This window comes from Liolophura sinensis, chromosome 2 (genome assembly GCF_032854445.1).
Source record: "Liolophura sinensis isolate JHLJ2023 chromosome 2, CUHK_Ljap_v2, whole genome shotgun sequence".
NCBI lineage: Eukaryota > Metazoa > Mollusca > Polyplacophora > Chitonida > Chitonidae > Liolophura > Liolophura sinensis.
Genome location: NC_088296.1, coordinates 9,730,990 through 9,752,448, shown reverse-complemented (window position 1 = coordinate 9,752,448; position 21,459 = coordinate 9,730,990). Strand labels below are relative to the sequence as shown.

Genomic DNA, 21,459 nt, shown 5'->3' with positions numbered 1-21,459 from the left:
CTGACATATACTTCATTTTAGTGTTTTATTTGCCTTTGAAGTGGAAAGACAACATGAACTTCTTGTGTAATTCAGACGTATTATATTTTAGTATTTTAAGCCAATAACATTTCGACATCTACACAACTGAAGAATTCAGCTAGTAAAGCCAGGTGCAGTCATAACACATAAATCTCACTCTTAAAGGAAAAGAAATATTATAAAATGATCGATAGAATCTAATTAAAAAATATATATATATATAATCGAATATATAACTTCAACATCATCATTGTAAACTAAACCTGTTCACTCCTGCTTCAGGTAATGACGATTCCATTTTCTCTTAGGACATGGACTGGTTGATTACCAGAAACAGGGGTGAAAGGCTCTAAAATAAACACTATATAAGCACCTGGCAAAAATTCAGCATCGAGAGAGATGTGTAGCCATGGCAATCTCGACGAATTTGTGTTTGCTATCTTGCAACTTGAAAGCTATACTAGTGGAGACAAATTAATTCTCCAGGGTGATGAAAAAGAAAAAAATGTCATCTTGGTTTACTTTACTTAGTATTCAAAATATCACATTCAGACCATGGGTTTCATATACTAGTATTCGGATCACAATCCCAAAAACTTAATTAGCTCGAAGCACTTCAAGAAAGTTTTTTTCTAGTCCTTTCCTGCTACATGGCAAAATTCCATGTTTTGGCACTGCTTAAATTTTCAAGTTGCATAAAAAACATAAGTGGCATAGCAATTTGCATTCAGCAATATCTCAGCTGATTCAGTGGTGTTGCAAAACGTAGAGCCAGCAAAGAAGTTAAGGCAAGCATGGTATCTGATTGGTCCATATTTCTTTTCTCCTTTTTAAAGGTCTATTTTTTTTATTATCTATTGACAAATATACAATGCAAGAAGGCAGAAAAAAGTGACGTGAAAGACAAATTGGGAAGATCCTTTTCATAGTTTTGTTTTCACTTTACCATTAGAAAGCAAACATTGAAAGAATGTGAATAAAATAAGTGTTAATCGTGTTCAGAGCACCTTGAATAATAAAACAAAAAACCTTTCAAAGCAAACATTTAAAAAGTGTGTGCTCATGGATTTGTAAAAGATTTGGACGTAGTTATATTTTCCAGTAATGGATAGAATATGCAGAGTAAAGAATGACGGAGACCAATTTTGTGTGGAAATGTAGCACGCTTACTATTTAAAACCACAAAAAAAAAAAAAAAAATTGAAAGGACAGGAACATAGATTAAGCCTGGTTACATTTACTGGCGTAATTCATTATTTAAAAAATCTGGTCACATTAATCTCTGGATAATATAAGTGTGTCCAAATTTCGCTTCAAAGTTGTTAATGTCCTGTTTTCTGGTGCAGCTCTCTACTTATTCAATTAACGAGAGGATGCATACATGTACTTTGGGTAATACATTTACATGCATATGAATATTTCATTTTAGCAATATGTCCCTTTACTGGCAATTCCCATGGCTCTTCAATGTGCTGAGGCATTTAGAAACTTGTTCTTATCTAAAACACAAAAATGTTCAATGGGAAAATCATGTCGAAAGCCATTACAGCAGACATACTTATCCCCAGATCATGTAATCACAATGTTCAATTTATCAAGAAGGGATGACATTTTGATTGTCTGAATATCTCTTCAAATGTAACCTGTTTCATAGAGTCAATAAAGTAAAAAAAAAAGTACAACAGTTGAATATAAAGGTGTCTTTGCCGATACAATTTGAGAAAGTCCATAGCAATTCTGCGAGACACACAAGTTGATAATGTCTCTAGCAGTTTTGTGAGACACACACGTTGAGAATGTCCATACCAGTTTTGTGAGACACAATTTGACAATGTCCATACCAGTTTTGTGAGACACAATTTCAGAATGTCCATACCAGTTTTGTGAGACACAATTCGAGAATGTCCATGGAAGTTCTGAGACACACAAGATTATTATGTCCATAGCAGCTTTGTGAGACACAAATTGAGAATGTCCGTATCAGTTCTGAGAGACACAAATTGAGAATGTCCATAGCAGTTCTGTGCGACACACAATCTGAGAATGTCCATAGCAGTTCTGTGATACACACGTTGCAAATGTCCATAGCAGTTCTGTGAGACACACAACCTGAGAATGTCCACAACAATTTTGTGAGACACACAATCTGAGAATGTCTATATCAGTTCTTTGAGTCACACAAGTTGAGAATGTCCATAGCAGTTCTGTCAGACACACAAGTTGAGAATGTCCCAGCAGTTCTGTGACACAATCGTGATGTAGACCATAGCAGTTCTGTGAGACACAAGTTGAGAATATCCACAGCAGTTCTGTGATACACATGTTGAGAATGTCCATAGCAGTTCTGTCAGACACACAAGTTGAGAATGTCCACACCAGTTCTGTGAGACACACAAGTTGAACATGTCCATACCAGTTTTGTGAGACACAAGTTGAAAATGTTCATACTAGTTTTGTGGGACACACAGTATGAGAAATGTCCATACCAGTTTTGTGAGACACACAAGTTGAGAAATGTCCATACCAATTTTGTGAAACACACAAGTTCAGTGTCCACAGCAGTTTCGTGAGACACTAGATTGAGAACGCTTGTAACAACTTTCAGACACAAGACTACTTTTATGGTTAAAATCATGCGATGCTGATAACTTTTCCTTTGTCAGTTTGTTTGTGGCAGCCAGGCTGTCTCCACAGTTTCTAGATTTCCCATCACTTCCAATGATTCTTTGCAGTGTATACTCTTTGTATCCATGTGGAATGCACTTTGTGATGAATGAGTAGGTTTTAATACAGCTTTTTTTTTTAACATAGTGACACTAAGCATGAAAATCCAGTTAGACAGGCTGTTGACTTCAATCATGTGTGAGTGGTAAACCTTTGTCCATTTTCACAGCACACAGAATTATCGGCGAAGATCAAAGTAACTGTCATGACATCTGCATTACAGATCAAGTCCAAAGAACGTATGAAATATGCAAACACGATAAAATATCCGGCCTTGCTTAAAGCTTCTCTTCCAATATCAGAAAGTCAGTTAAGTGTACATGCTATATAAAGCAGCCTTTGTCAAAACAAAAATGAAACACTTAGAAATTCCATAAGCGAATGTGTAATACAATCCATGATTCATTGCACAGTCCCAAATACTAAACCAAGTCAGTCTTCAAAGATACTTGAGAGCATTTGATTGAAGTCTGATTACTTCTTGTTCTTGTTCCTTGGCTTGCGCTTCCTGGCAGCAGAAGGAACAGAAGAACTTCGACTCTTTCTTTGGCGCCTCTTCTTTGAACTTTGCCCGCTTGTCCAAACTTCTCCTTCTGGACCAGGCGAGACTTGTTTTCTTGATCCCGGTGTTGGATCAAAACTTGACGATCTGTAAATTTCTCTCGTTTGGCTCAGGCGCTCTTCTCGTTCTCTTTGTTCATTTTCAATTTCCTGTAGAATTCTCTCGGGAATCTCAGCCGTTCTAAGCCTGGAGGGCGAGACAGAGTCTTGAACTCGTCTGCGTTCTGTGCGGGATGAGTCTGAACTACGGGACCTAGACTGACCAGGGACAAGATGCTCTTCACCAGGAAGAGTAAGAAAATCAGTTGACGATTTGCTTGTCGACTCACTAGACTTTGACTTTTCTTTCTTTTTGGTGCTAAGCTCAGTCAAGCGTGACTTGCGTTCTTTCTTTTCCAACTCTGAAGGCTTTTCAGACGACAGATCTGCAATGGCTCCTGGTGACGTCTCCATGATGTCTGCATATCCCCATTCCAACCCAGCTGATCCAAAAGCTGGCAAATCAAAGTAGGCAGGTGAGGTTGAGGGTTCTAGACCAACTGGGGTTTGAACAATTACAGGCGGTGTACCGGGCACGTCCTTGTGTTTCTTCTTTTTCGGAAAGCTGATAACCTTGGTGTAGCTAGTATCAATATATGTTGATTCTGCTTCACTCTGACTTTCACTGACAATGCTACCTTTGGTACGTGTAACACTTTCAACATCTGAATCTTTTGGAGTTTGCATTGTGTCTTCATTGTCAATCAGTGGTGAAAACCTCCCAAACGTTGGTTCAACTTCACCAGGGCTGCTGTCAGACGCTGATGTCGGGGCCGATCGCTCTGAACATACTTCCACCCCCACGACGGGCAGTTGTGGCTCCCTGGCATCGTCTTCATCGGGCTTTTTCTTCTTCTTTGTCTTTTTCTTTCGTTTCTGTGTTGACCCAGTTTCCTCTCGTGGAACAGGTTTGTTCACAACAGAATCACCGGTTCCAACAAGCTTGAATAAACTAAACTCATCACCACTATCATCACCTTGTGGGAATGGAATGTCATTTTTAAACGGTTCAAAGGTCACATCACTAGAAGCTGTTTGAAAAGTCTTTACTTTTGTTCTCACCTTGGCCTTCCGCTTGAAAGATCTTTCGACGTTTTCTGCTTGAGATACCTTGAAAGACGAGGTGTCTTTCATCTCACATGACAAATGTGATGCTTTCTCAGACAAAACTGGTTCAGTCTGAGAACTCTTCTTATAAGAAACTTCTGATTTGTGAGCACATATTCCCTCAGCTTGAATATTCCTATGATCAAGATTGGGCCGCTGGACTGCTTCAGATGAAACATTAAAAGAGTCAGGTTTTCTTGCTCCTGCCCTAGCACTTGTGATTATATGGTGCTCTACAGTGTCTTCTTTTTCAATTACGGTCCATTCTCTAAGGCTGGCGTTAGCATCAGAAGACGCCAAATCGTCTGATGTAGCTTCGTGTGTTTTTAAAGAGTTCTGCATGCCTCTCTCTGGTGATCTTTCAACATCCAGTAGAGTCCACTGATCATGTAGACCACTTTCGACAGCAACTTCTTTAACGGATGTCGTCTGTTGCAGGATTTCCTGAGTGTCAGACAGCGCAGGCGATAATATCCCCTGGCGTACTTCTGATACTCCTGATGGTGTTAAATTAGACTGGTCATCTGGTATTGGTTTGACTTCAACTTCTGGTCCACCTGAGACATCAGTTACTTCCACTTCTTGACCATCAGAAGTAAATTCAGTCTCTGTATCATTTGATTTCCGTTCTTCCATTGAAGATGAGAGGTAAACACCGTCTGCAACGGACAGGGGAGATGGCAACATGGAATCGTGGTCTGGTAATGTGGCATGTGTCTCTCTCTCTTCAATGGCAGCAGAGTCACCCATAATCTCTGCAAAAGTCTCTCCTCCCCATGCCATAGATGTATCAGCCGCCAGTTGCCGTACTGGTGTTGAAGGCTCAACAACTTCAGTAGAACTTGACAGAGCAGCTGATAAAGATCTTGTGTAGAGCTCAGGGATAAATGTTCCCTTTGTTGTCGCATCTTGACCAGATCTTAACTCACTCGTCTCCATTTCTGCAGCATCAAGTGTGGGGTCAGAACTTTCAGCCAACTTTCTCACAGGTGTTGATGGTTCCACAACTTCACTTGAGCTGGACAGTGCAGCCGATAGTGATCTTGTATACAGTTCTGGAATATGAGGAACATGTGCTTCTTGTTCCTTCGTAGAAACTTCCTTTGAGGCACCTGAGTTTTGGCTATTTTCAGAGCTGTCTGCCAACTTACACACTGTGGTTGAAGATTCACCAACCTCTGTATACAGAACAGAACGACGTGCTTGAAGTTCATCACTTTTTGTGTCGGTTATTTCTCCAGTTGGTCTCTCTGGTGATCTTTCAACATCCAGTAGAGTCCACTGATCATGTAGACCACTTTCGACAGCAACTTCTTTAACGGATGTCGTCTGTTGCAGGATTTCCTGAGTGTCAGACAGCGCAGGCGATAATATCCCCTGGCGTACTTCTGATACTCCTGATGGTGTTAAATTAGACTGGTCATCTGGTATTGGTTTGACTTCAACTTCTGGTCCACCTGAGACATCAGTTACTTCCACTTCTTGACCATCAGAAGTAAATTCAGTCTCTGTATCATTTGATTTCCGTTCTTCCATTGAAGATGAGAGGTAAACACCGTCTGCAACGGACAGGGGAGATGGCAACATGGAATCGTGGTCTGGTAATGTGGCATGTGTCTCTCTCTCTTCAATGGCAGCAGAGTCACCCATAATCTCTGCAAAAGTCTCTCCTCCCCATGCCATAGATGTATCAGCCGCCAGTTGCCGTACTGGTGTTGAAGGCTCAACAACTTCAGTAGAACTTGACAGAGCAGCTGATAAAGATCTTGTGTAGAGCTCAGGGATAAATGTTCCCTTTGTTGTCGCATCTTGACCAGATCTTAACTCACTCGTCTCCATTTCTGCAGCATCAAGTGTGGGGTCAGAACTTTCAGCCAACTTTCTCACAGGTGTTGATGGTTCCACAACTTCACTTGAGCTGGACAGTGCAGCCGATAGTGATCTTGTATACAGTTCTGGAATATGAGGAACATGTGCTTCTTGTTCCTTCGTAGAAACTTCCTTTGAGGCACCTGAGTTTTGGCTATTTTCAGAGCTGTCTGCCAACTTACACACTGTGGTTGAAGATTCACCAACCTCTGTATACAGAACAGAACGACGTGCTTGAAGTTCATCACTTTTTGTGTCGGTTATTTCTCCAGTTGGTCTCTCCCATTCCATCGTATCGGGGCTTGCAGCTAACTTTCGCACAGGAGTTGAAGGTTCAACACATTCTGTGGAGCTTGACAAGGCGGCTGATAGTGACCTTGTGTAAACTCCAGGAATACTTGAAACACGATTTTTCTCCTTTTCGCTCCATTCTGTTTCAGATGTCACAGAAAACGACTCCTCTTTCAAAATTTCAAAGCTGTCTGCAAGATTTCTAACTGAAATAGGTGGCACAGCTGTGTCTTGTATGCCAGACAATGTAGCTGACTGTGTCGTTGTGTAAACTCCTGGCACTCGCTGTGTATCTTCATTTCCTTCTTGGATTGAGAGATCTGTCTGTTCAACCCCTGTATACTCATATTCATAATGGAACTGTTCCTGAACATCTTCGGAATTTTCTCTTTTTTCATTAGCTAGCTTTCTTACAGGTGTGGATTCCACCACGGCTTCATCAATGCCAGGAAGTGGGGCAGCCAGAGTTCTTGAGTACAGTTCAGGTTTTTTGTCAGCTTCGTTAATGGCTTCAGAAACTATCTTTAGTTCTTCTGGTTTTTCAAAATCTTTGGAGATTTGGTGTTTCAATTCAGTACTCAGGCCTTCAACAGTTTCTGTGATACCTTCCATGCTGACTGTCATATCCTGAGAAACAGAAATCCTTTCATACTCTGATGACCCAAATGTAGCATCCAAGTCTCCAGCCTTGATAGGTGTGGAAATATGAGGTGTTGACATGTCCTCATCTACACATTCAGTGGTCTGAGATGATAAAACTCCACTCATATCACCAAAGATGTATCCATAGCTTAAATCTGCAGTGGATGAGTCTAGAGGAGAATTACTGACAGTTCTCGTCACACTTCTCAATTCAGAAGCAAACTGCTGAGGACTCTCTGGAGGCATGTGAACGAAACCGTCATCAGTTTCACTTGAATATGCCGGCTCTGGCGTCTCTGCAGCTTCATGTCTTGTGTCTTCAATTATCTCTAATCCAATTCCAGCCTTTGCATTAGGCTCATGTTCTTCACAGATTAAAACATCCTGGTTTGTGTGTAGAGTTTTTTGTATTCCTTGGCTCAATGATTTTTCAGCACATATTTCATTTCCAAGGTTTTGTTCGGATTGGAAATTTGTGCCCTTGTTTAGTCCTTGGTTTGCCACTGCATTTTGTATCGAGTTCAAACTAGCTTCAGTTATTTCCATATCGACTTGAGACATTGAATCTCTTTCTAGACTACTCGCTCTCTCAGACTCTACATCAAACATTTGTGGTGCAGTATCCTCCTCTGGCTCATCTACCACTTCTTGAGTTTCCTGTTTCTGTTTACTCGCCTGGTTTTTTGGCTTTTCTTTCCAAGTTTGCTGTTGGGACACCAATACATCTATCCCAGAATCAATAACGTTGGTTTCGGTTTTAGTCCGTTCTTCTGGTGTAACTTCAAACCAGTCTGGAGCTGTATCATCTGTCGACACACTCAACACTGGTCTTGCATCTTTGATGGAGTCTTTTCGCTCGTCCAGTGCCTCTTCTGCCTGAAGCTGTAAACTGTCTTCTGGTAAATCTGTGCTCAAATGAAGTCTATTTGACTCTTCTGAGAATACACCTACATTTTCCACTCCCCCATGTTCTTGTTCTGACTGAAATTTAATCATGGAGACTTCTGGAGTAACTTCCAATTCATCATCTGCACCGCTTTCGTAAGAGAAGTCTACAGAGGAGTCTGTATCACTGAGAGACGCATCAGTGTCTGAATTTCCTGATAACGCTGCTGCATCGCACTGGGGCGATTCCCCTACTTGCTGACCCACTACTTTCGACCCAACAGATGTTCCAGTGTCTTCAATTTGGTCAGTGACAGGTTCTGACTGTTTGCCCAGTTCTTCAGAGGTTTCCCATGTTGGTGTTGATTCAGTCTTAGGAATATCCCCTTCAAAACTTCGTTCAGTTTCTAGAACACTGACGTTCACTCCTGACTGTTCTTTCTCTCCTTCTCCTGTGCGGCGTAGAGCATCCGATGGTTGTGCTTCTATTTCAGTACTTGCGGGCACTTCTGATGTACGTTCAGCATCTATGATCTGTGGCAATTGTGCTGAGTATGCCTCTGAAGCATTTGACAGCAACACCTTAGTCTGGATGTCTGATACTGTCTCTTGACCAGTCATATCAGTGTTTGTTAGTTCCATTGTCAAAGATCCCGCCATCTCTGTTGAATGTTTCGGTTCTTTGACCGATCCATCTGGGTCTACATTCAACATCTCATTTTTGTCCAGACCAGGTTGCCCCTCTGTCACATATGAGTCGGGTATTAACATTGGCTGTGCAGCCGAAGCTGACAAATCTGCCGTGTCTTTAACATTATCAGTACTTGGTTGTGCTTCTGTGGGGAGTGATTCCGTCTCAATACTGGTAACACCAATCTGCTCACTTTCTGGAGATCCTGATCCTCTTCCTTCCAATTTTTCAGTATCATCAGAAATTTCAGCATCAGGACCTTCATGTCTCCTGTTATCCACACCAGTATTTCTAACCTCAGCCAATTCTTCAGCAGCCACATCCTGGAAGCGATCCTCATCACCATCAAAACAGTCGAATTCAATGCTTGGTAAGGATTCTTCAGAAGTATGTAGTTCCTCAATAAAATATGGAGCTGATTTTTCTGACGTGTCATCAGATGACATCATTGACTGCTCACTGTGACTAGGGACATCGTTCACCTCTTCTTCCTCTCTTTCTTCTGGAATCACAGGCGTTTCTAGGACTTCAGTAATTGGTGTTATTTCAGCCTCGCCTTCTGATGCACTTGCAACAGCATCTTGCTTCACCTCACTTCCATTATAAGCATTACTATCATCTGAATCTGACAGGCTAATTTCGCTGGTGTGGTCAGAGTAAGATTTCTCCACTTCAATACCTTGTTCGTCAAGCTGAGTCACAGACTCCTCTCGGAAGTCCTCTTCATCGTCATTTAGTCCAGTCACACTAACAACAGAGGCCATGTCAGTAGATTCATCTTCACTACTATCAGAGTAAGGAGCAATTGGTTTGCTTTCTACACGTATGTTACTCTGTACACATGGATTTTCATCCACAAAAACTATTTCAGTCTCTTGTGCTGGAGTAGAGGATGAATCCAACGAGGACAAATTCTCTGCTATTTCCAGACCTTCGGCATATGGTGAAATCGAGTAGGCCAAAGCCTGTTCTTCACTGCAGAGTTCAGCTAAAGCCTTTTCCACTTCATGGTAGAGTGATGAGTCATCTTTAGATTCCACATCGGGTGTTTCGGGCTCTCCTGATGTTGAAGTTGATGTTGAATGTACCGCCTCCTCGTCAATTCTTCCAAGAGTCCTCCACTGCGTCGCCAGTAACAGCTGCCTTTCTAATTCCTGAATGTCAAATGTCGCAGACTCTGGCATGGCAGTTGCTCCAAGCTTGTCGGCTTGATCTCCATCAATGGCATGCTCCACTGTTCCCTGAGACACCTTAATACCAATACTGTCAGACAAGGGTGCAATGCTAGGACCCTGTTCAGAGGCCAACATGAGGCAGGTGTTCTGTACCACAGTTCCCCGAGTCGGGCTTAGATCATCTTGGGCAGTTATTTGGATGCCACCAGCCTTTCCTGTTACAGCTAGTTTTATGTCTTTGTCAAGATGTGTCTCAATGTGGTCAATGGACGGTAAATTGTGGTCAAGGTTTGTGCCCATAAGATGCTGTGCCTCACTTGTCCCTAAACATCTATCTTCATCTCGGTGCGTTTCAGTAACAATTTCAGACTGGGAACCCAACACTTCTCTGAGATCCTCTGAAGTATCTTCACCAGTAGCACATGAAGTTGTGTTATCCAATGGTACAATTTCATCCGTATTTTTATCTCTTTGCACGGTGTTCTCACGTGTAGCTGTTATCTGCGCTTCTGCAAACTCGCCCATTTCCACAAAAGGCTCATTGAGAAGTTCATCCTCTTTTTTAGTAGCAGTTTTTGACTGATCACACTCAACAACAATTTCAGCAGCTGTAGAGTGCATTATTTCATGGTCAGTTGTACCCCGATCAGATGTGATTTGTATTTCTGTAAGGTCAACATCTGGTGGGTTCAAGATTTCTGATTTGTCTGTTGAAGAAGACGTTTCCACTGAGGATTTAGACTGCTTTTGACGAACTTCACAGCTAGAGAAAAATAATCCTGGAAGATGTGTCTCCACATGATCGATACTTGAGAGCCCTTGAGGTTCCTGGTGTTGTTCAGTGGGTAGCATCTGGTCAGAGGGCGAATCTACTACTGCAAACTCTTCAGTTTGTCCAGCTGTGAGTTGTTCATCCACTGTTGCTAAAGTGTTTTGTTCAACAACATCCTGAACACACTCAACACTATCTGGTTCTTCTGAAAACATTTGTTCTTGCTCAACACTCTCAGCAGCTGATGGATAATCAAAAGTTTCCTGAAAAAGTCCATGAAGTGAGCTTTGGTCTACAGCTGGCTTTTCCACTGAGGTGATATTTTCTTGTACAGCTTTCACTTCAAAACTTTCATTTCCTGTGGTCACCTCTTCATGGAGAAAATGTGTATGAGATTCTGAACCTTCTGCTCGGCTCATATTTAGTTCGGTACTCTTGGTACTGTCTTCTTCCCACGATGCCTCTCCTAAGGTCGAATCACCTTTACTTTCAGAACGAATGACAACTTCATCAGTAACATGCACGGATTCTTGTACAGCAGTATCTGGACAAGCTGGCTCTTCTCCTTGATGTCTTCTCGTCATAGCTTCCCTACTGCCAAACACACCAATGCCAGGTAGGTGGCATTCCACATGATCAATGCTGGGCAGAGGCTCTAATGCATCACTACTCTCATCAAATGGTTCATCACCACTTAACGTGTCTATTTCTGTCACCCTCAAATTTTCACTTTCACTGAGCGGTTGTTTCACACTTAACGACTGTTCGTCTATGGCCTCATCTCGCGTGTCTTTGTCCGAAATAGGCACATCAGTTACATCGATCTGTGCCTCTTGGGCCGAGGTAGATTCACGTTTCACATCTGTGTCAATAAGTGTACTCATTTGTGGTAGATGTTCTGTTATTTCCTGCTGTCTTCGCTCAACGCCATCAATATTCCAGGTTACTTCCATACTTTCAGGATTTTCAAACCCCGCTTGGAATGTGCTACTGGTTTCCTGGTCTAACGCCTACGAAGTATTGAATTGTTTCAGTGTGAGTCTCTTCATCGGTGTCATCTCTGTTCCCTGTGCACTGTCTTGAATACAGCTCATTTTCACCGGAGGCTCCAATATCTTCCTTGTCAACAGATTTCTCTCGGGCTGTAATTTCTACATCTTCTGTGGTCTTCCATCTGTTTAACTTGAACACAAGCATACTTGTTGAGTATACCTGTCTTTCTGATGAAGATATAAACTCCTCTGTCCTTTCAACTGATGGCTCCCTTTCTCCTGATCCTTCAAACATCTGTTTTTCCTCGGACTCTTCATGCAGCTCTTCCTTGTCTTTTGCATTGTCTGAGAGATGGGTTTGTGTTGTAACAACAGTACGTCCTTCCTGCTCTTTGAATGACAATAACATCATGTTGGTGTAGGTTCGTCTATCCATATCAGAATCTGGAGTTGTAAACACACTGTCGTTCTCAGTGCATATGCTTTCAAAATCTGGGAGGCCATCAGCAGGCAGGTCATATGTGCTCACGTAGTTTATTTCTGGCACTTCCATTTGACAGAATGTAGCAGAAACGACATCAGGGTGGCTACTATCTTCACAAATAGACTGTGTTAGACTTCCTGGTAAAGATCCACTGCCCCTTCTTCTTTCATCGACGATGTAGTCAGTCATGACTTTGTAAAGTAACTTGTGTTCTGGCACAGCTTCCACAAAGGCCTTTATTTGTGACGTCACTGCCGCTTTTTGTTCATCACTTTCTTGTCCTGTTATCAAAGAAACTGGTTTTGTGTGTTCCGTTGTTAGATAAGCTTCTACTATACTCTGCTGGTGTTTGGAAGCATCTTGCATATCGTCCTGCTGAAGATTCGGATCCACAACCTCAAAAGATTCGCCAACACCTGCCTCCATTTCAACAACAGAATTAATCTGTGGTTCAGGAACTGGTTTGTCATCATTAGCTCTAAGAGTTAACGTCTGATAGAGCTCTGGTGACATTCCAATGTACTGAAGAGTAGACCCCATGAAATACTCTTCATCATCTTCATGGGCATCGTGATTGTTTCCTTCCATTCGCCTTTCTTCACTTGCAGCCAAAATTCGTTTTTGTTCTTCTCTACTTTGTTCTGACGTTGTCTCAGCGGTTGTTTCTTTGCTTTCAGTTTCCTTAAAGTCAGCTTCACTGACCTTAGGAGAATGTAGTGTTTGTTCATCACATGACACAGTCTGTTCAGCCAGTCTTCTTCGTTCTGCATCCAGGGCATACTGTCCTAATCTTTCCACTTGCAGTCTTCTTTCTTCTGTTGACTGTAAATCTTTTGCGAAAATGTCACCAAGGTCTTCAACTGTTTGATCAACGGACTGTGTAATTCCAGCACCTTCCAACAAAGTTTCATCAGCTAGACTCTGTCTCGCTCCATCAATGGCAGTCTGGGCCAGTGCCTTTGCTTGCATTCTTCTTTCTTCTGTTGACAGCAAATCATCATCTTCACATGTTTCATTCGCTGATGTTTTAATTCCCGCAACTTCTAGCAAGGATTCTTCAGCTAGACTTTGCTCAGCAGCACCAATGGCATTCTCGGCCAGTGCTTTCGCTAGCATTCTTCTTTCTTCTGTGGACAGCAAATCGTGGTCTTCACACGACTGGTCCATGGGTCTGATATTTCCAGCATCTTCTATCACGGATTCTTCAGCTAACCTTTGGATTTCTGCGTCTATGGCATTATCAGGTTTCAAAGATATCTGTTCGTTACCCTCCTTCAATGTGTTGGTTTGTATACGTCTGCTTTCTTCCGTAATTGGGTCAGCAGAATCTTCATCATCTCTGTCACCCACTGGTCTTTCGTGATCTGCTGGTCTTGTACAGCCAGCAATGGCAAGTTCTAGGCCAGTGAATTCTTGTGCATCTGCATCAAAGACATTGGGTCTCAGTGCTCTAGCTTGCATTCTTCTTTCTTCAGCTGACAACAGATGATCTCCAGCTTTGTCATAATCTTTCTGCTCACCAGGAACATCTTGACCGAAAGCCGAGGAGACAACAGTCTTCACAGTTTCAGGTGTCATAAGCGGACCATCATCTCTCATACGATTAACGTCATTATGTAACGCTTGCATTCTTCTATCTTCAAGAGACAAATTGTCATTTGCACTTGATAGTGTTTGTCCTTCCTCTGAAAACTGCTTTGCTGGTGCCTCTAGCCAATCTGGAACTGTCTGATATGCAAAATCTGGCGTCTCATCTTTGACACTTGTAGAAAGGATTGCTTGTCTTTCTGTGGTATTACCAATGAATTCTATGGACGACCCAGTAAAATACTCCTCTGCATTTTCTTTCAAGTCCTTATGGTCTTCTTGCATTCGTCTGTCTTCACTTGATACCAGATTTTTGTTCTTACTCTCGATGGCTCCACTGTCTGGGATTTGTGGCACACTTGCCACAAATGGTGAACCTCCTGTGGTGTCTGCATTTGCTTCTGATACAACTGCCTGATTAGAAGATATCTGCTCCTCAGTGGGTTCAATTACATGGTTATCAAGCCAGTCTGGAACATAGCATTTGTCCAGAGATTCATCTACGCACTCTGTTGTTCTGCCTGCATTATTTCTAAGTAAGATGTCGAGCCGAGAAAGTCTGTTGGTTGGGCACATAGCTCTGCGTTTACCTCAACCCTCTCACGATGGCTATCTGAGAACTCTTCAACGTCTGCAGGCTGAAAAATTTCCTTGACCTGTGCTGCTTCTAGAACTTCCACAGTTATACTAGTTGTCTGCGTAATAGTTGGGTTGATACCTATGTATTCCAAAGACGATCCCATGAAGAATTCTTCATTATCTGTTTCTGAAATTCTGCCATCCTCTTGCATTTGACGATCCTCAGTAGTCACCAGCTTTACAACTGGGTTCTTCTGTCAGTTTGGAATTATCTCTTGTTTCCGAGTCAACAACGTCAACATCAATATGTTCAATTCCACCACGCCATCTCTCGTCAAACTTCTTACTTGTGGATGTAGTGTCATCCCCTGTTGTAATTGCTCCGAAGTCGCTAGATGTTGCCCCAGTAAGCGTTTCAGTATCCAAATGAACGTTGCCTTCGACGAATGTAACATTTTGTTCTTCTGTCACGCTTACACTTGATGTGGTGTGCGAGTCGCATCCAGAGAGAACCTCCATGCTGCTTTCTTTTCCCTTCCCCAGGTCAAATTTACTAGCCTGCTCTTGAGATTGCATGAGGCTGGTTTTTACATCGCTGATAAGCTTTTCAACATGTTTCTGTGTGCTCTCGGCTTCAGCCAAAGTAAGCCTCAATTCCTCTTCCGTATCAGCATCATGGGTCTCATCAGTTTCTGAACCAAGCATTCCAGTGACTGCAGCCTTAGCACCGACCACAGCACTGACAACACTTTCCAGGAGGTGCAGAATTTCTCTCTCATCCTCTACAACTAAAGATTTTTCTTCTTGTTCTCTGGGTGGGAGCTGGGGCACAGGAATTGTTACTGCATCAATCCAATCCGATTCAGTAGTCTCTGCTGTTCTTTGACAAGTTTCCTCAAACAGATTTTCTTCTGGGACATCTTCAATAACATTGTCATACGTGGAGCTTGAGTCTTCTTCTATTGGGAATCTGTTTGTCACTTCTTCTACATTCTGCCTGGCAGTGTCACCTAAGTCTTCTTCAAACTGGCTTTCAAATGCATCTGACTGATCAGTCGTCATACCATAAACATAGACTGTGTACTTTTCTGGAGGTGCAGTTTCCTGTTTGAATCTCTCTGCGGCACTCACCAAATCATATTCATCTTCACTTCCAGAAGTGCTCAGCTCTTCCACTGTGCGTTTCATTTCAGCAACAGTGTAGTCAATACCTTCCCACAGATCCACTTCATCCTCGTTTGCTGAGTTTGCCGTGTCGTAGTCTCGTGGCATAAAAATAACATCTCTACCTCCGCAAGCACCTTCTGCTGAATCTTTGTCCTCGGTGAAGTTATACTCATCTTCACTTCCTGACTGGGCTGTGTCATAGTCAACTGGCATAAAAGGCTCTTCAATTTCAGCGGATCTAGTAGCACTGGTAACCTCAATCAGCGGAGATTCAGCTATATCTTTAATCTTCTTTGGTATCTCATATTCACACTGCCTTGTAGAACCTCCTGCGTCATAATCAAAGGGCTTACAGCTCATGTCCTGCTGAATAGGTTGTGTGGTAAATTCTGTATACGTTCCTTCTGTCAGTTCCAACTGTTCACAAGCTTCAGCAGATTTCGAGATGAAACTGATTTCTGATTCCAAAGCTGTCCCCTGTATTACCTCTTGGGATGGCACAATTTCTTCTGATGTTGACTGATACACATCGAGTTTGTCCCTAACTGCAAAGGCTGTATCAGCAGATACTTCTTCAATGAGCGATCCTGCTCTTGGTCTGTATTCAGATGGTAAGGCTTCTTCAACATCCTCAGAGGCTTGTGCAACCTCACCTGCGGCAGTGTCATTGTGTGTTCCAGCAACCTCACCTGCGGCAGTGTCATCGTGTGTTTCAGCAACCTCACCTGCAGCAGTATCATCGTGTGTTTTAGCAACCTCACCTGCGGCAGTGTCATCGTGTGTTCCAGCAACCTCACCTGCGGCAGTGTCATCGTGTGTTTCAGCAACCTCACCTGCGGCAGTATCATCGTGTGTTTTAGCAACCTCACCTGCGGCAGTGTCATCGTGTGTTTCAGCAACCTCACCTGCGGCAGTGTCATCGTGTGTTTCAGCAACCTCACCTGCGGCAGTGTCATCGTGTGTTTCAGCAACCTCACCTGCGGCAGTGTCATCGTGTGTTTCAGCAACCTCACCTGCGGCAGTGTCATCGTGTGTTTCAGCAACCTCACCTGCGGCAGTGTCATCGTGTGTTTCAGCAACCTCACCTGCGGCAGAGTCATCGTGTGTTTCAGCAACCTCACCTGCGGCAGTGTCATCGTGTGTTTCAGCAACCACACCTTCGGCAGTGTCATCATCGTGTGTATCCGCAGTTGTTTCTATATGTACTTTTCCATCAGTCACTTTAGGCAAAGCTGATTCCAATGTATCAGCATTTGGTGAAGTTTCAGTGTCATCAGTCTCACCTGCAATTTTTGTTGCATCTATGTGCTCAACGCCTGTGTCATCTTTAACTGTACCCATATCAAATGATGTTGCAATATCTATAAAGTTTGATGACTCAGTTCCGTCTGTGACTTCCAACTCGTCCTCACTCCATGACTCAGCTGTATCATAGTCCATCGGCATGAAAGGTTCCTCCTCCTCCAATATTCCTCTTCCGTCTGTATCTGTTGACATCACTGGCATTTCCACTCTTTCTTCTTCGGTTGATGCCTGACTGATACGTGTTTCTACTTGTTCTCTGGTGCATACATCAGCTGCACGGGCGACATATGCATTGTCTGTTTCTTGTGCCTCAGGCTTTTTCTCTAAAACCATTTCCATGCTTGTAACTTCTTCAAATGTTCCTTGTGCTTGTATGAAATCTTTTAATTCCTCAGTTTTGACATCTTCAGCAACATCTTTTTCTGTCTGCTCATCTGTTGTTACGTCTTTTTCAGGTGTTCCACTTCTTACATTTTCATCTTGTTGCTCATCAGTTGTTACATCTCCGTCTCTTTCTGGTTTTTCTACATCGATATCTTCATCTGGTACTGGTTTCTCTATTGTGATCTCGTCTTGTTCTGATTTCTCTGCTGTGATGTCTTCTTGTTCTGGTTTCTCTGCTGTGACTTCTTCATGTAAGACTGGTTTCTCTGCTGTGATTTCTTCATCCTGTACTGGTTTTTCTGCTGTGATGTCTTCGTCTTGTTCTGGCTTCTCACCTGGGACATCCTTATCCTGTACTGGTGTCTCTGCTGTGATATCGTCTTCTTGGACTCGTTCCTCTGTTGTGATCTCTTCATCCAGTACTGCTTCCTCTGCTGTGATGTCTTCGTCTTGTTCTGGCTTCTCTGCTGAGATCTCTTCATCCAGTATTGCTTCCTCTGTTTTTATCTCTTCATCTTGTACCTGTTTCTCTGCTGAAAAATCTTCCTCTTGCACTGGTTTCTCTTTCTGAACATCTACATCCAGTACTGCTTTCTCTGTTGTGATCTCTTCATCCAGTATTGCTTCCTCTGCTGTGATCTCTTCATGCAGTACTGGTTTCTCTGCTGAGATCTTTTCATCTAGTACTGTTTCCTCTTCTGTAATTTCTTCATCTTGTACTGGTTTCTGTGCTGAAATGTCTTCATATTGTACTGGTTTCTCTGCTTTGACATCTTCATCCAGTACTGGTTTCTGTGCTGTGATATCTTCATCTTGTACTGCTTTGTCTGCTGAGATCTCTTCATCTAGTACTGCTTCCTCTGCTGTGATCTCTTCATATTGAACTAGTTTCTCTGCTGTGATCTCTTCATCCAGTACTGGTTTCTCTGCTGTGATCTCTTCATCCAGTACTGCTTCCTCTGCTGTGATCTCTGGTCTCTCTGCTGTGATCTCTTCATCTAGTACTGCTTCCTCTGCTGTGATATCTTCATCTTGTACTGCTTCCTCTGCTGTGATCTCTTCATATTGAACTGGTTTCTCTGCTGTGATCTCTTCATCCAGTATTGGTTTCTCTGCTGTGATATCTTCATCTAGTACTGCTTCCTCTGCTGTGATATCTTCATCTTGTACTGCTTCCCCTGCTATGATCTCTTCATATTGAACTGGTTTCTCTGCTGTGATCTCTTCATCCAGTACTGGTTTCTCTGCTGTGATATCTTCATCTAGTACTGCTTCCTCTGCTGTGATCTCTTCCTCTTGTAGTGGTTTTTCTGCTGAAATGGTTTCGTCTAGTTCAGGTTTCTCTGCTAAGATCTCTTCATATTGAACTGGTTTCTCTGTTGTCATCTCTTCATCCAGTATTGCTTCCTCTGCTGTGATCTCTTCATCTAGCACTGGTTTCTCTGTTTGGACATCTTCATCCTGTACTGGTTTCTCTGCTGTGATCTCTCCATCCAGTACTGCTTTCTCAGTTGTCATCTCTTCAACCAGTACTGCTTCCTCTGCTGTGATCTCTGGTCTCTCTGCTGTGATCTCTTCATCTAGTACTGCTTCCTCTACTGTGATATCTTCATCTAGTACTGCTTCCTCTGCTGTGATATCTTCATCTTGTACTGGTTTCTCTGCTGTGATATCTTCCTCTTGTACTGGTTTTTCTGCTGAGATGGTTTCGTCTAGTTCACGTTTCTCTGCTAAAATCTCTTCATATTGAACTGGTTTGTCTGTTGTGATCTCTTCATCCAGTACTGGTTTCTCTGCTGTGATATCTTCATCTAGTACTGCTTCCTCTGCTGTGATATCTTCATCTCGTTCTGCTTCCTCTGCTGTGATCTCTTCATCCAGTACTGGTTTCTCTGCTGTGATATCTTCATCCAGTACTGCTTCCTCTGCTGTGATCTCTTCATATTGAACTGGTTTCTCTGCTGTGATATCTTCATCCAGTACTGGTTTCTCTGCTGTGATATCTTCCTCTTGTACTGGTTTCTCTGCTGTGATATCTTCATCTTGTACTGGTTTTTCTGCTGAAATGGTTTCGTCTAGTTCAGGTTTCTCTGCTAAGATCTCTTCATATTGAACTGGTTTCTCTGCTGTGATCTCTTCATCCAGTATTCCTTCCTCTGCTGTGATCTCTTCATCCAGTATTGGTTTCTCTGCTGTGATATCTTCATCTAGTACTGCTTCCTCTGCTGTGATATCTTCATCTTGTACTGCTTCCTCTGCTGTGATCTCTTCATATTGAACTGGTTTGTCTGTTGTGATCTCTTCATCCAGTACTGGTTTCTCTGCTGTGATATCTTCATCTAGTACTGCTTCCTCTGCTGTGATATCTTCATCTTGTACTGCTTCCTCTGCTGTGATCTCTTCATCCAGTACTGGTTTCTCTGCTGTGATATCTTCAACCAGTACTGCTTCCTCTGCTGTGATCTCTTCATATTGAACTGGTTTCTCTGCTGTGATATCTTCATCCAGTACTGGTTTCTCTGCTGTGATATCTTCCTCTTGTACTGGTTTCTCTGCTGTGATATCTTCCTCTTGTACTGGTTTTTCTGCTGAAATGGTTTCGTCTAGTTCAGGTTTCTCTGCTAAGATCTCTTCATATTGAACTGGTTTCTCTGCTGTGATCTCTTCATCCAGTACTGGTTTCTCTGCTGTGATATCTTCATCTAGTACTGCTTCCTCTGCTGTGATATCTTCATCTCGTTCTGCTTCCTCTGCTGTGATCTCTTCATCCAGTACTGGTTTCTCTGCTGTGATATCTTCATCCAGTACTGCTTCCTCTGCTGTGATCTCTTCATATTGAACTGGTTTCTCTGCTGTGATATCTTCATCCAGTACTGGTTTCTCTGCTGTGATATCTTCCTCTTGTACTGGTTTCTCTGCTGTGATATCTTCATCTTGTACTGGTTTTTCTGCTGAAATGGTTTCGTCTAGTTCAGGTTTCTCTGCTAAGATCTCTTCATATTGAACTGGTTTCTCTGCTGTGATCTCTTCATCCAGTATTCCTTCCTCTGCTGTGATCTCTTCATCCAGTATTGGTTTCTCTGCTGTGATATCTTCATCTAGTACTGCTTCCTCTGCTGTGATATCTTCATCTTGTACTGCTTCCTCTGCTGTGATCTCTTCATATTGAACTGGTTTGTCTGTTGTGATCTCTTCATCCAGTACTGGTTTCTCTGCTGTGATATCTTCATCTAGTACTGCTTCCTCTGCTGTGATATCTTCATCTTGTACTGCTTCCTCTGCTGTGATCTCTTCATCCAGTACTGGTTTCTCTGCTGTGATATCTTCAACCAGTACTGCTTCCTCTGCTGTGATCTCTTCATATTGAACTGGTTTCTCTGCTGTGATATCTTCATCCAGTACTGGTTTCTCTGCTGTGATATCTTCCTCTTGTACTGGTTTCTCTGCTGTGATATCTTCCTCTTGTACTGGTTTTTCTGCTGAAATGGTTTCGTCTAGTTCAGGTTTCTCTGCTAAGATCTCTTCATATTGAACTGGTTTCTCTGCTGTGATCTCTTCATCCAGTACTGGTTTCTCTGCTGTGATATCTTCATCTTGTACTGGTTTCTCTGCTGTGATATCTTCATCTTGTACTGCTTCCTCTGCTGTGATCTCTTCCTCTTGTACTGGTTTTTCTGCTGAAATGGTTTCGTCTCGTTCAGGTTTCTCTGCTAAGATCTCTTCATATTGAACTGGTTTCTCTGCTGTGATCTCTTCATCCAGTACTGGTTTCTCTGCTGTGATATCTTCAACCAGTACTGCTTCCTCTGCTGTGATCTCTTCATCTTGAACTGGTTTCTCTGCTGTGATATCTTCATCCAGTACTGGTTTCTCTGCTGTGATATCTTCCTCTTGTACTGGTTTCTCTGCTGTGATATCTTCATCTTGTACTGCTTCCTCTGCTGTGATCTCTTCATATTGAACTGGTTTGTCTGTTGTGATCTCTTCATCCAGTACTGGTTTCTCTGCTGTGATATCTTCATCTAGTACTGCTTCCTCTGCTGTGATATCTTCATCTCGTACTGCTTCCTCTGCTGTGATCTCTTCATATTGAACTGGTTTCTCTGCTGTGATATCTTCATCCAGTACTGGTTTCTCTGCTGTGATATCTTCATCTTGTACTGGTTTTTCTGCTGAAATGGTTT

The 21,459-nt window shown here is 42.6% G+C and overlaps 2 protein-coding genes across 2 annotated transcripts in view; both read right to left on the bottom strand.

The window, feature by feature from the left end:
- Positions 1–3,219: 3,219 nt before the first annotated feature.
- On the bottom strand, positions 3,220–11,730 carry LOC135462473 (uncharacterized). The gene has a single exon (XM_064739699.1). It carries the CDS (start codon positions 11,728–11,730, stop codon positions 3,220–3,222), a length of 8,511 nt encoding a protein of 2,836 aa, XP_064595769.1.
- Positions 11,731–14,361: 2,631 nt separating this feature from the next.
- LOC135462472 (titin-like) overlaps positions 14,362–21,459 on the bottom strand; it is a 78,981-nt gene continuing 71,883 nt past the window's right edge. The window contains exons 14-16 of the mRNA XM_064739698.1: positions 20,150–21,310; positions 19,259–20,089; positions 14,362–19,198 (exon numbers count right to left, since the gene is read on the bottom strand). Coding sequence (XP_064595768.1) covers positions 14,642–19,198; positions 19,259–20,089; positions 20,150–21,310 — 6,549 coding nt within the window. The 3' untranslated portion in view covers positions 14,362–14,641. The remainder of the gene's footprint in view (positions 19,199–19,258; positions 20,090–20,149; positions 21,311–21,459) is intronic.

What these genes read in the sequence shown, in the direction of transcription:
- LOC135462473 (XM_064739699.1), bottom strand. Translation starts at nt 11,730, where the DNA reads ATGGAAGTAACCTGGAATATTGATGGCGTTGAGCGAAGACAGCAGGAA.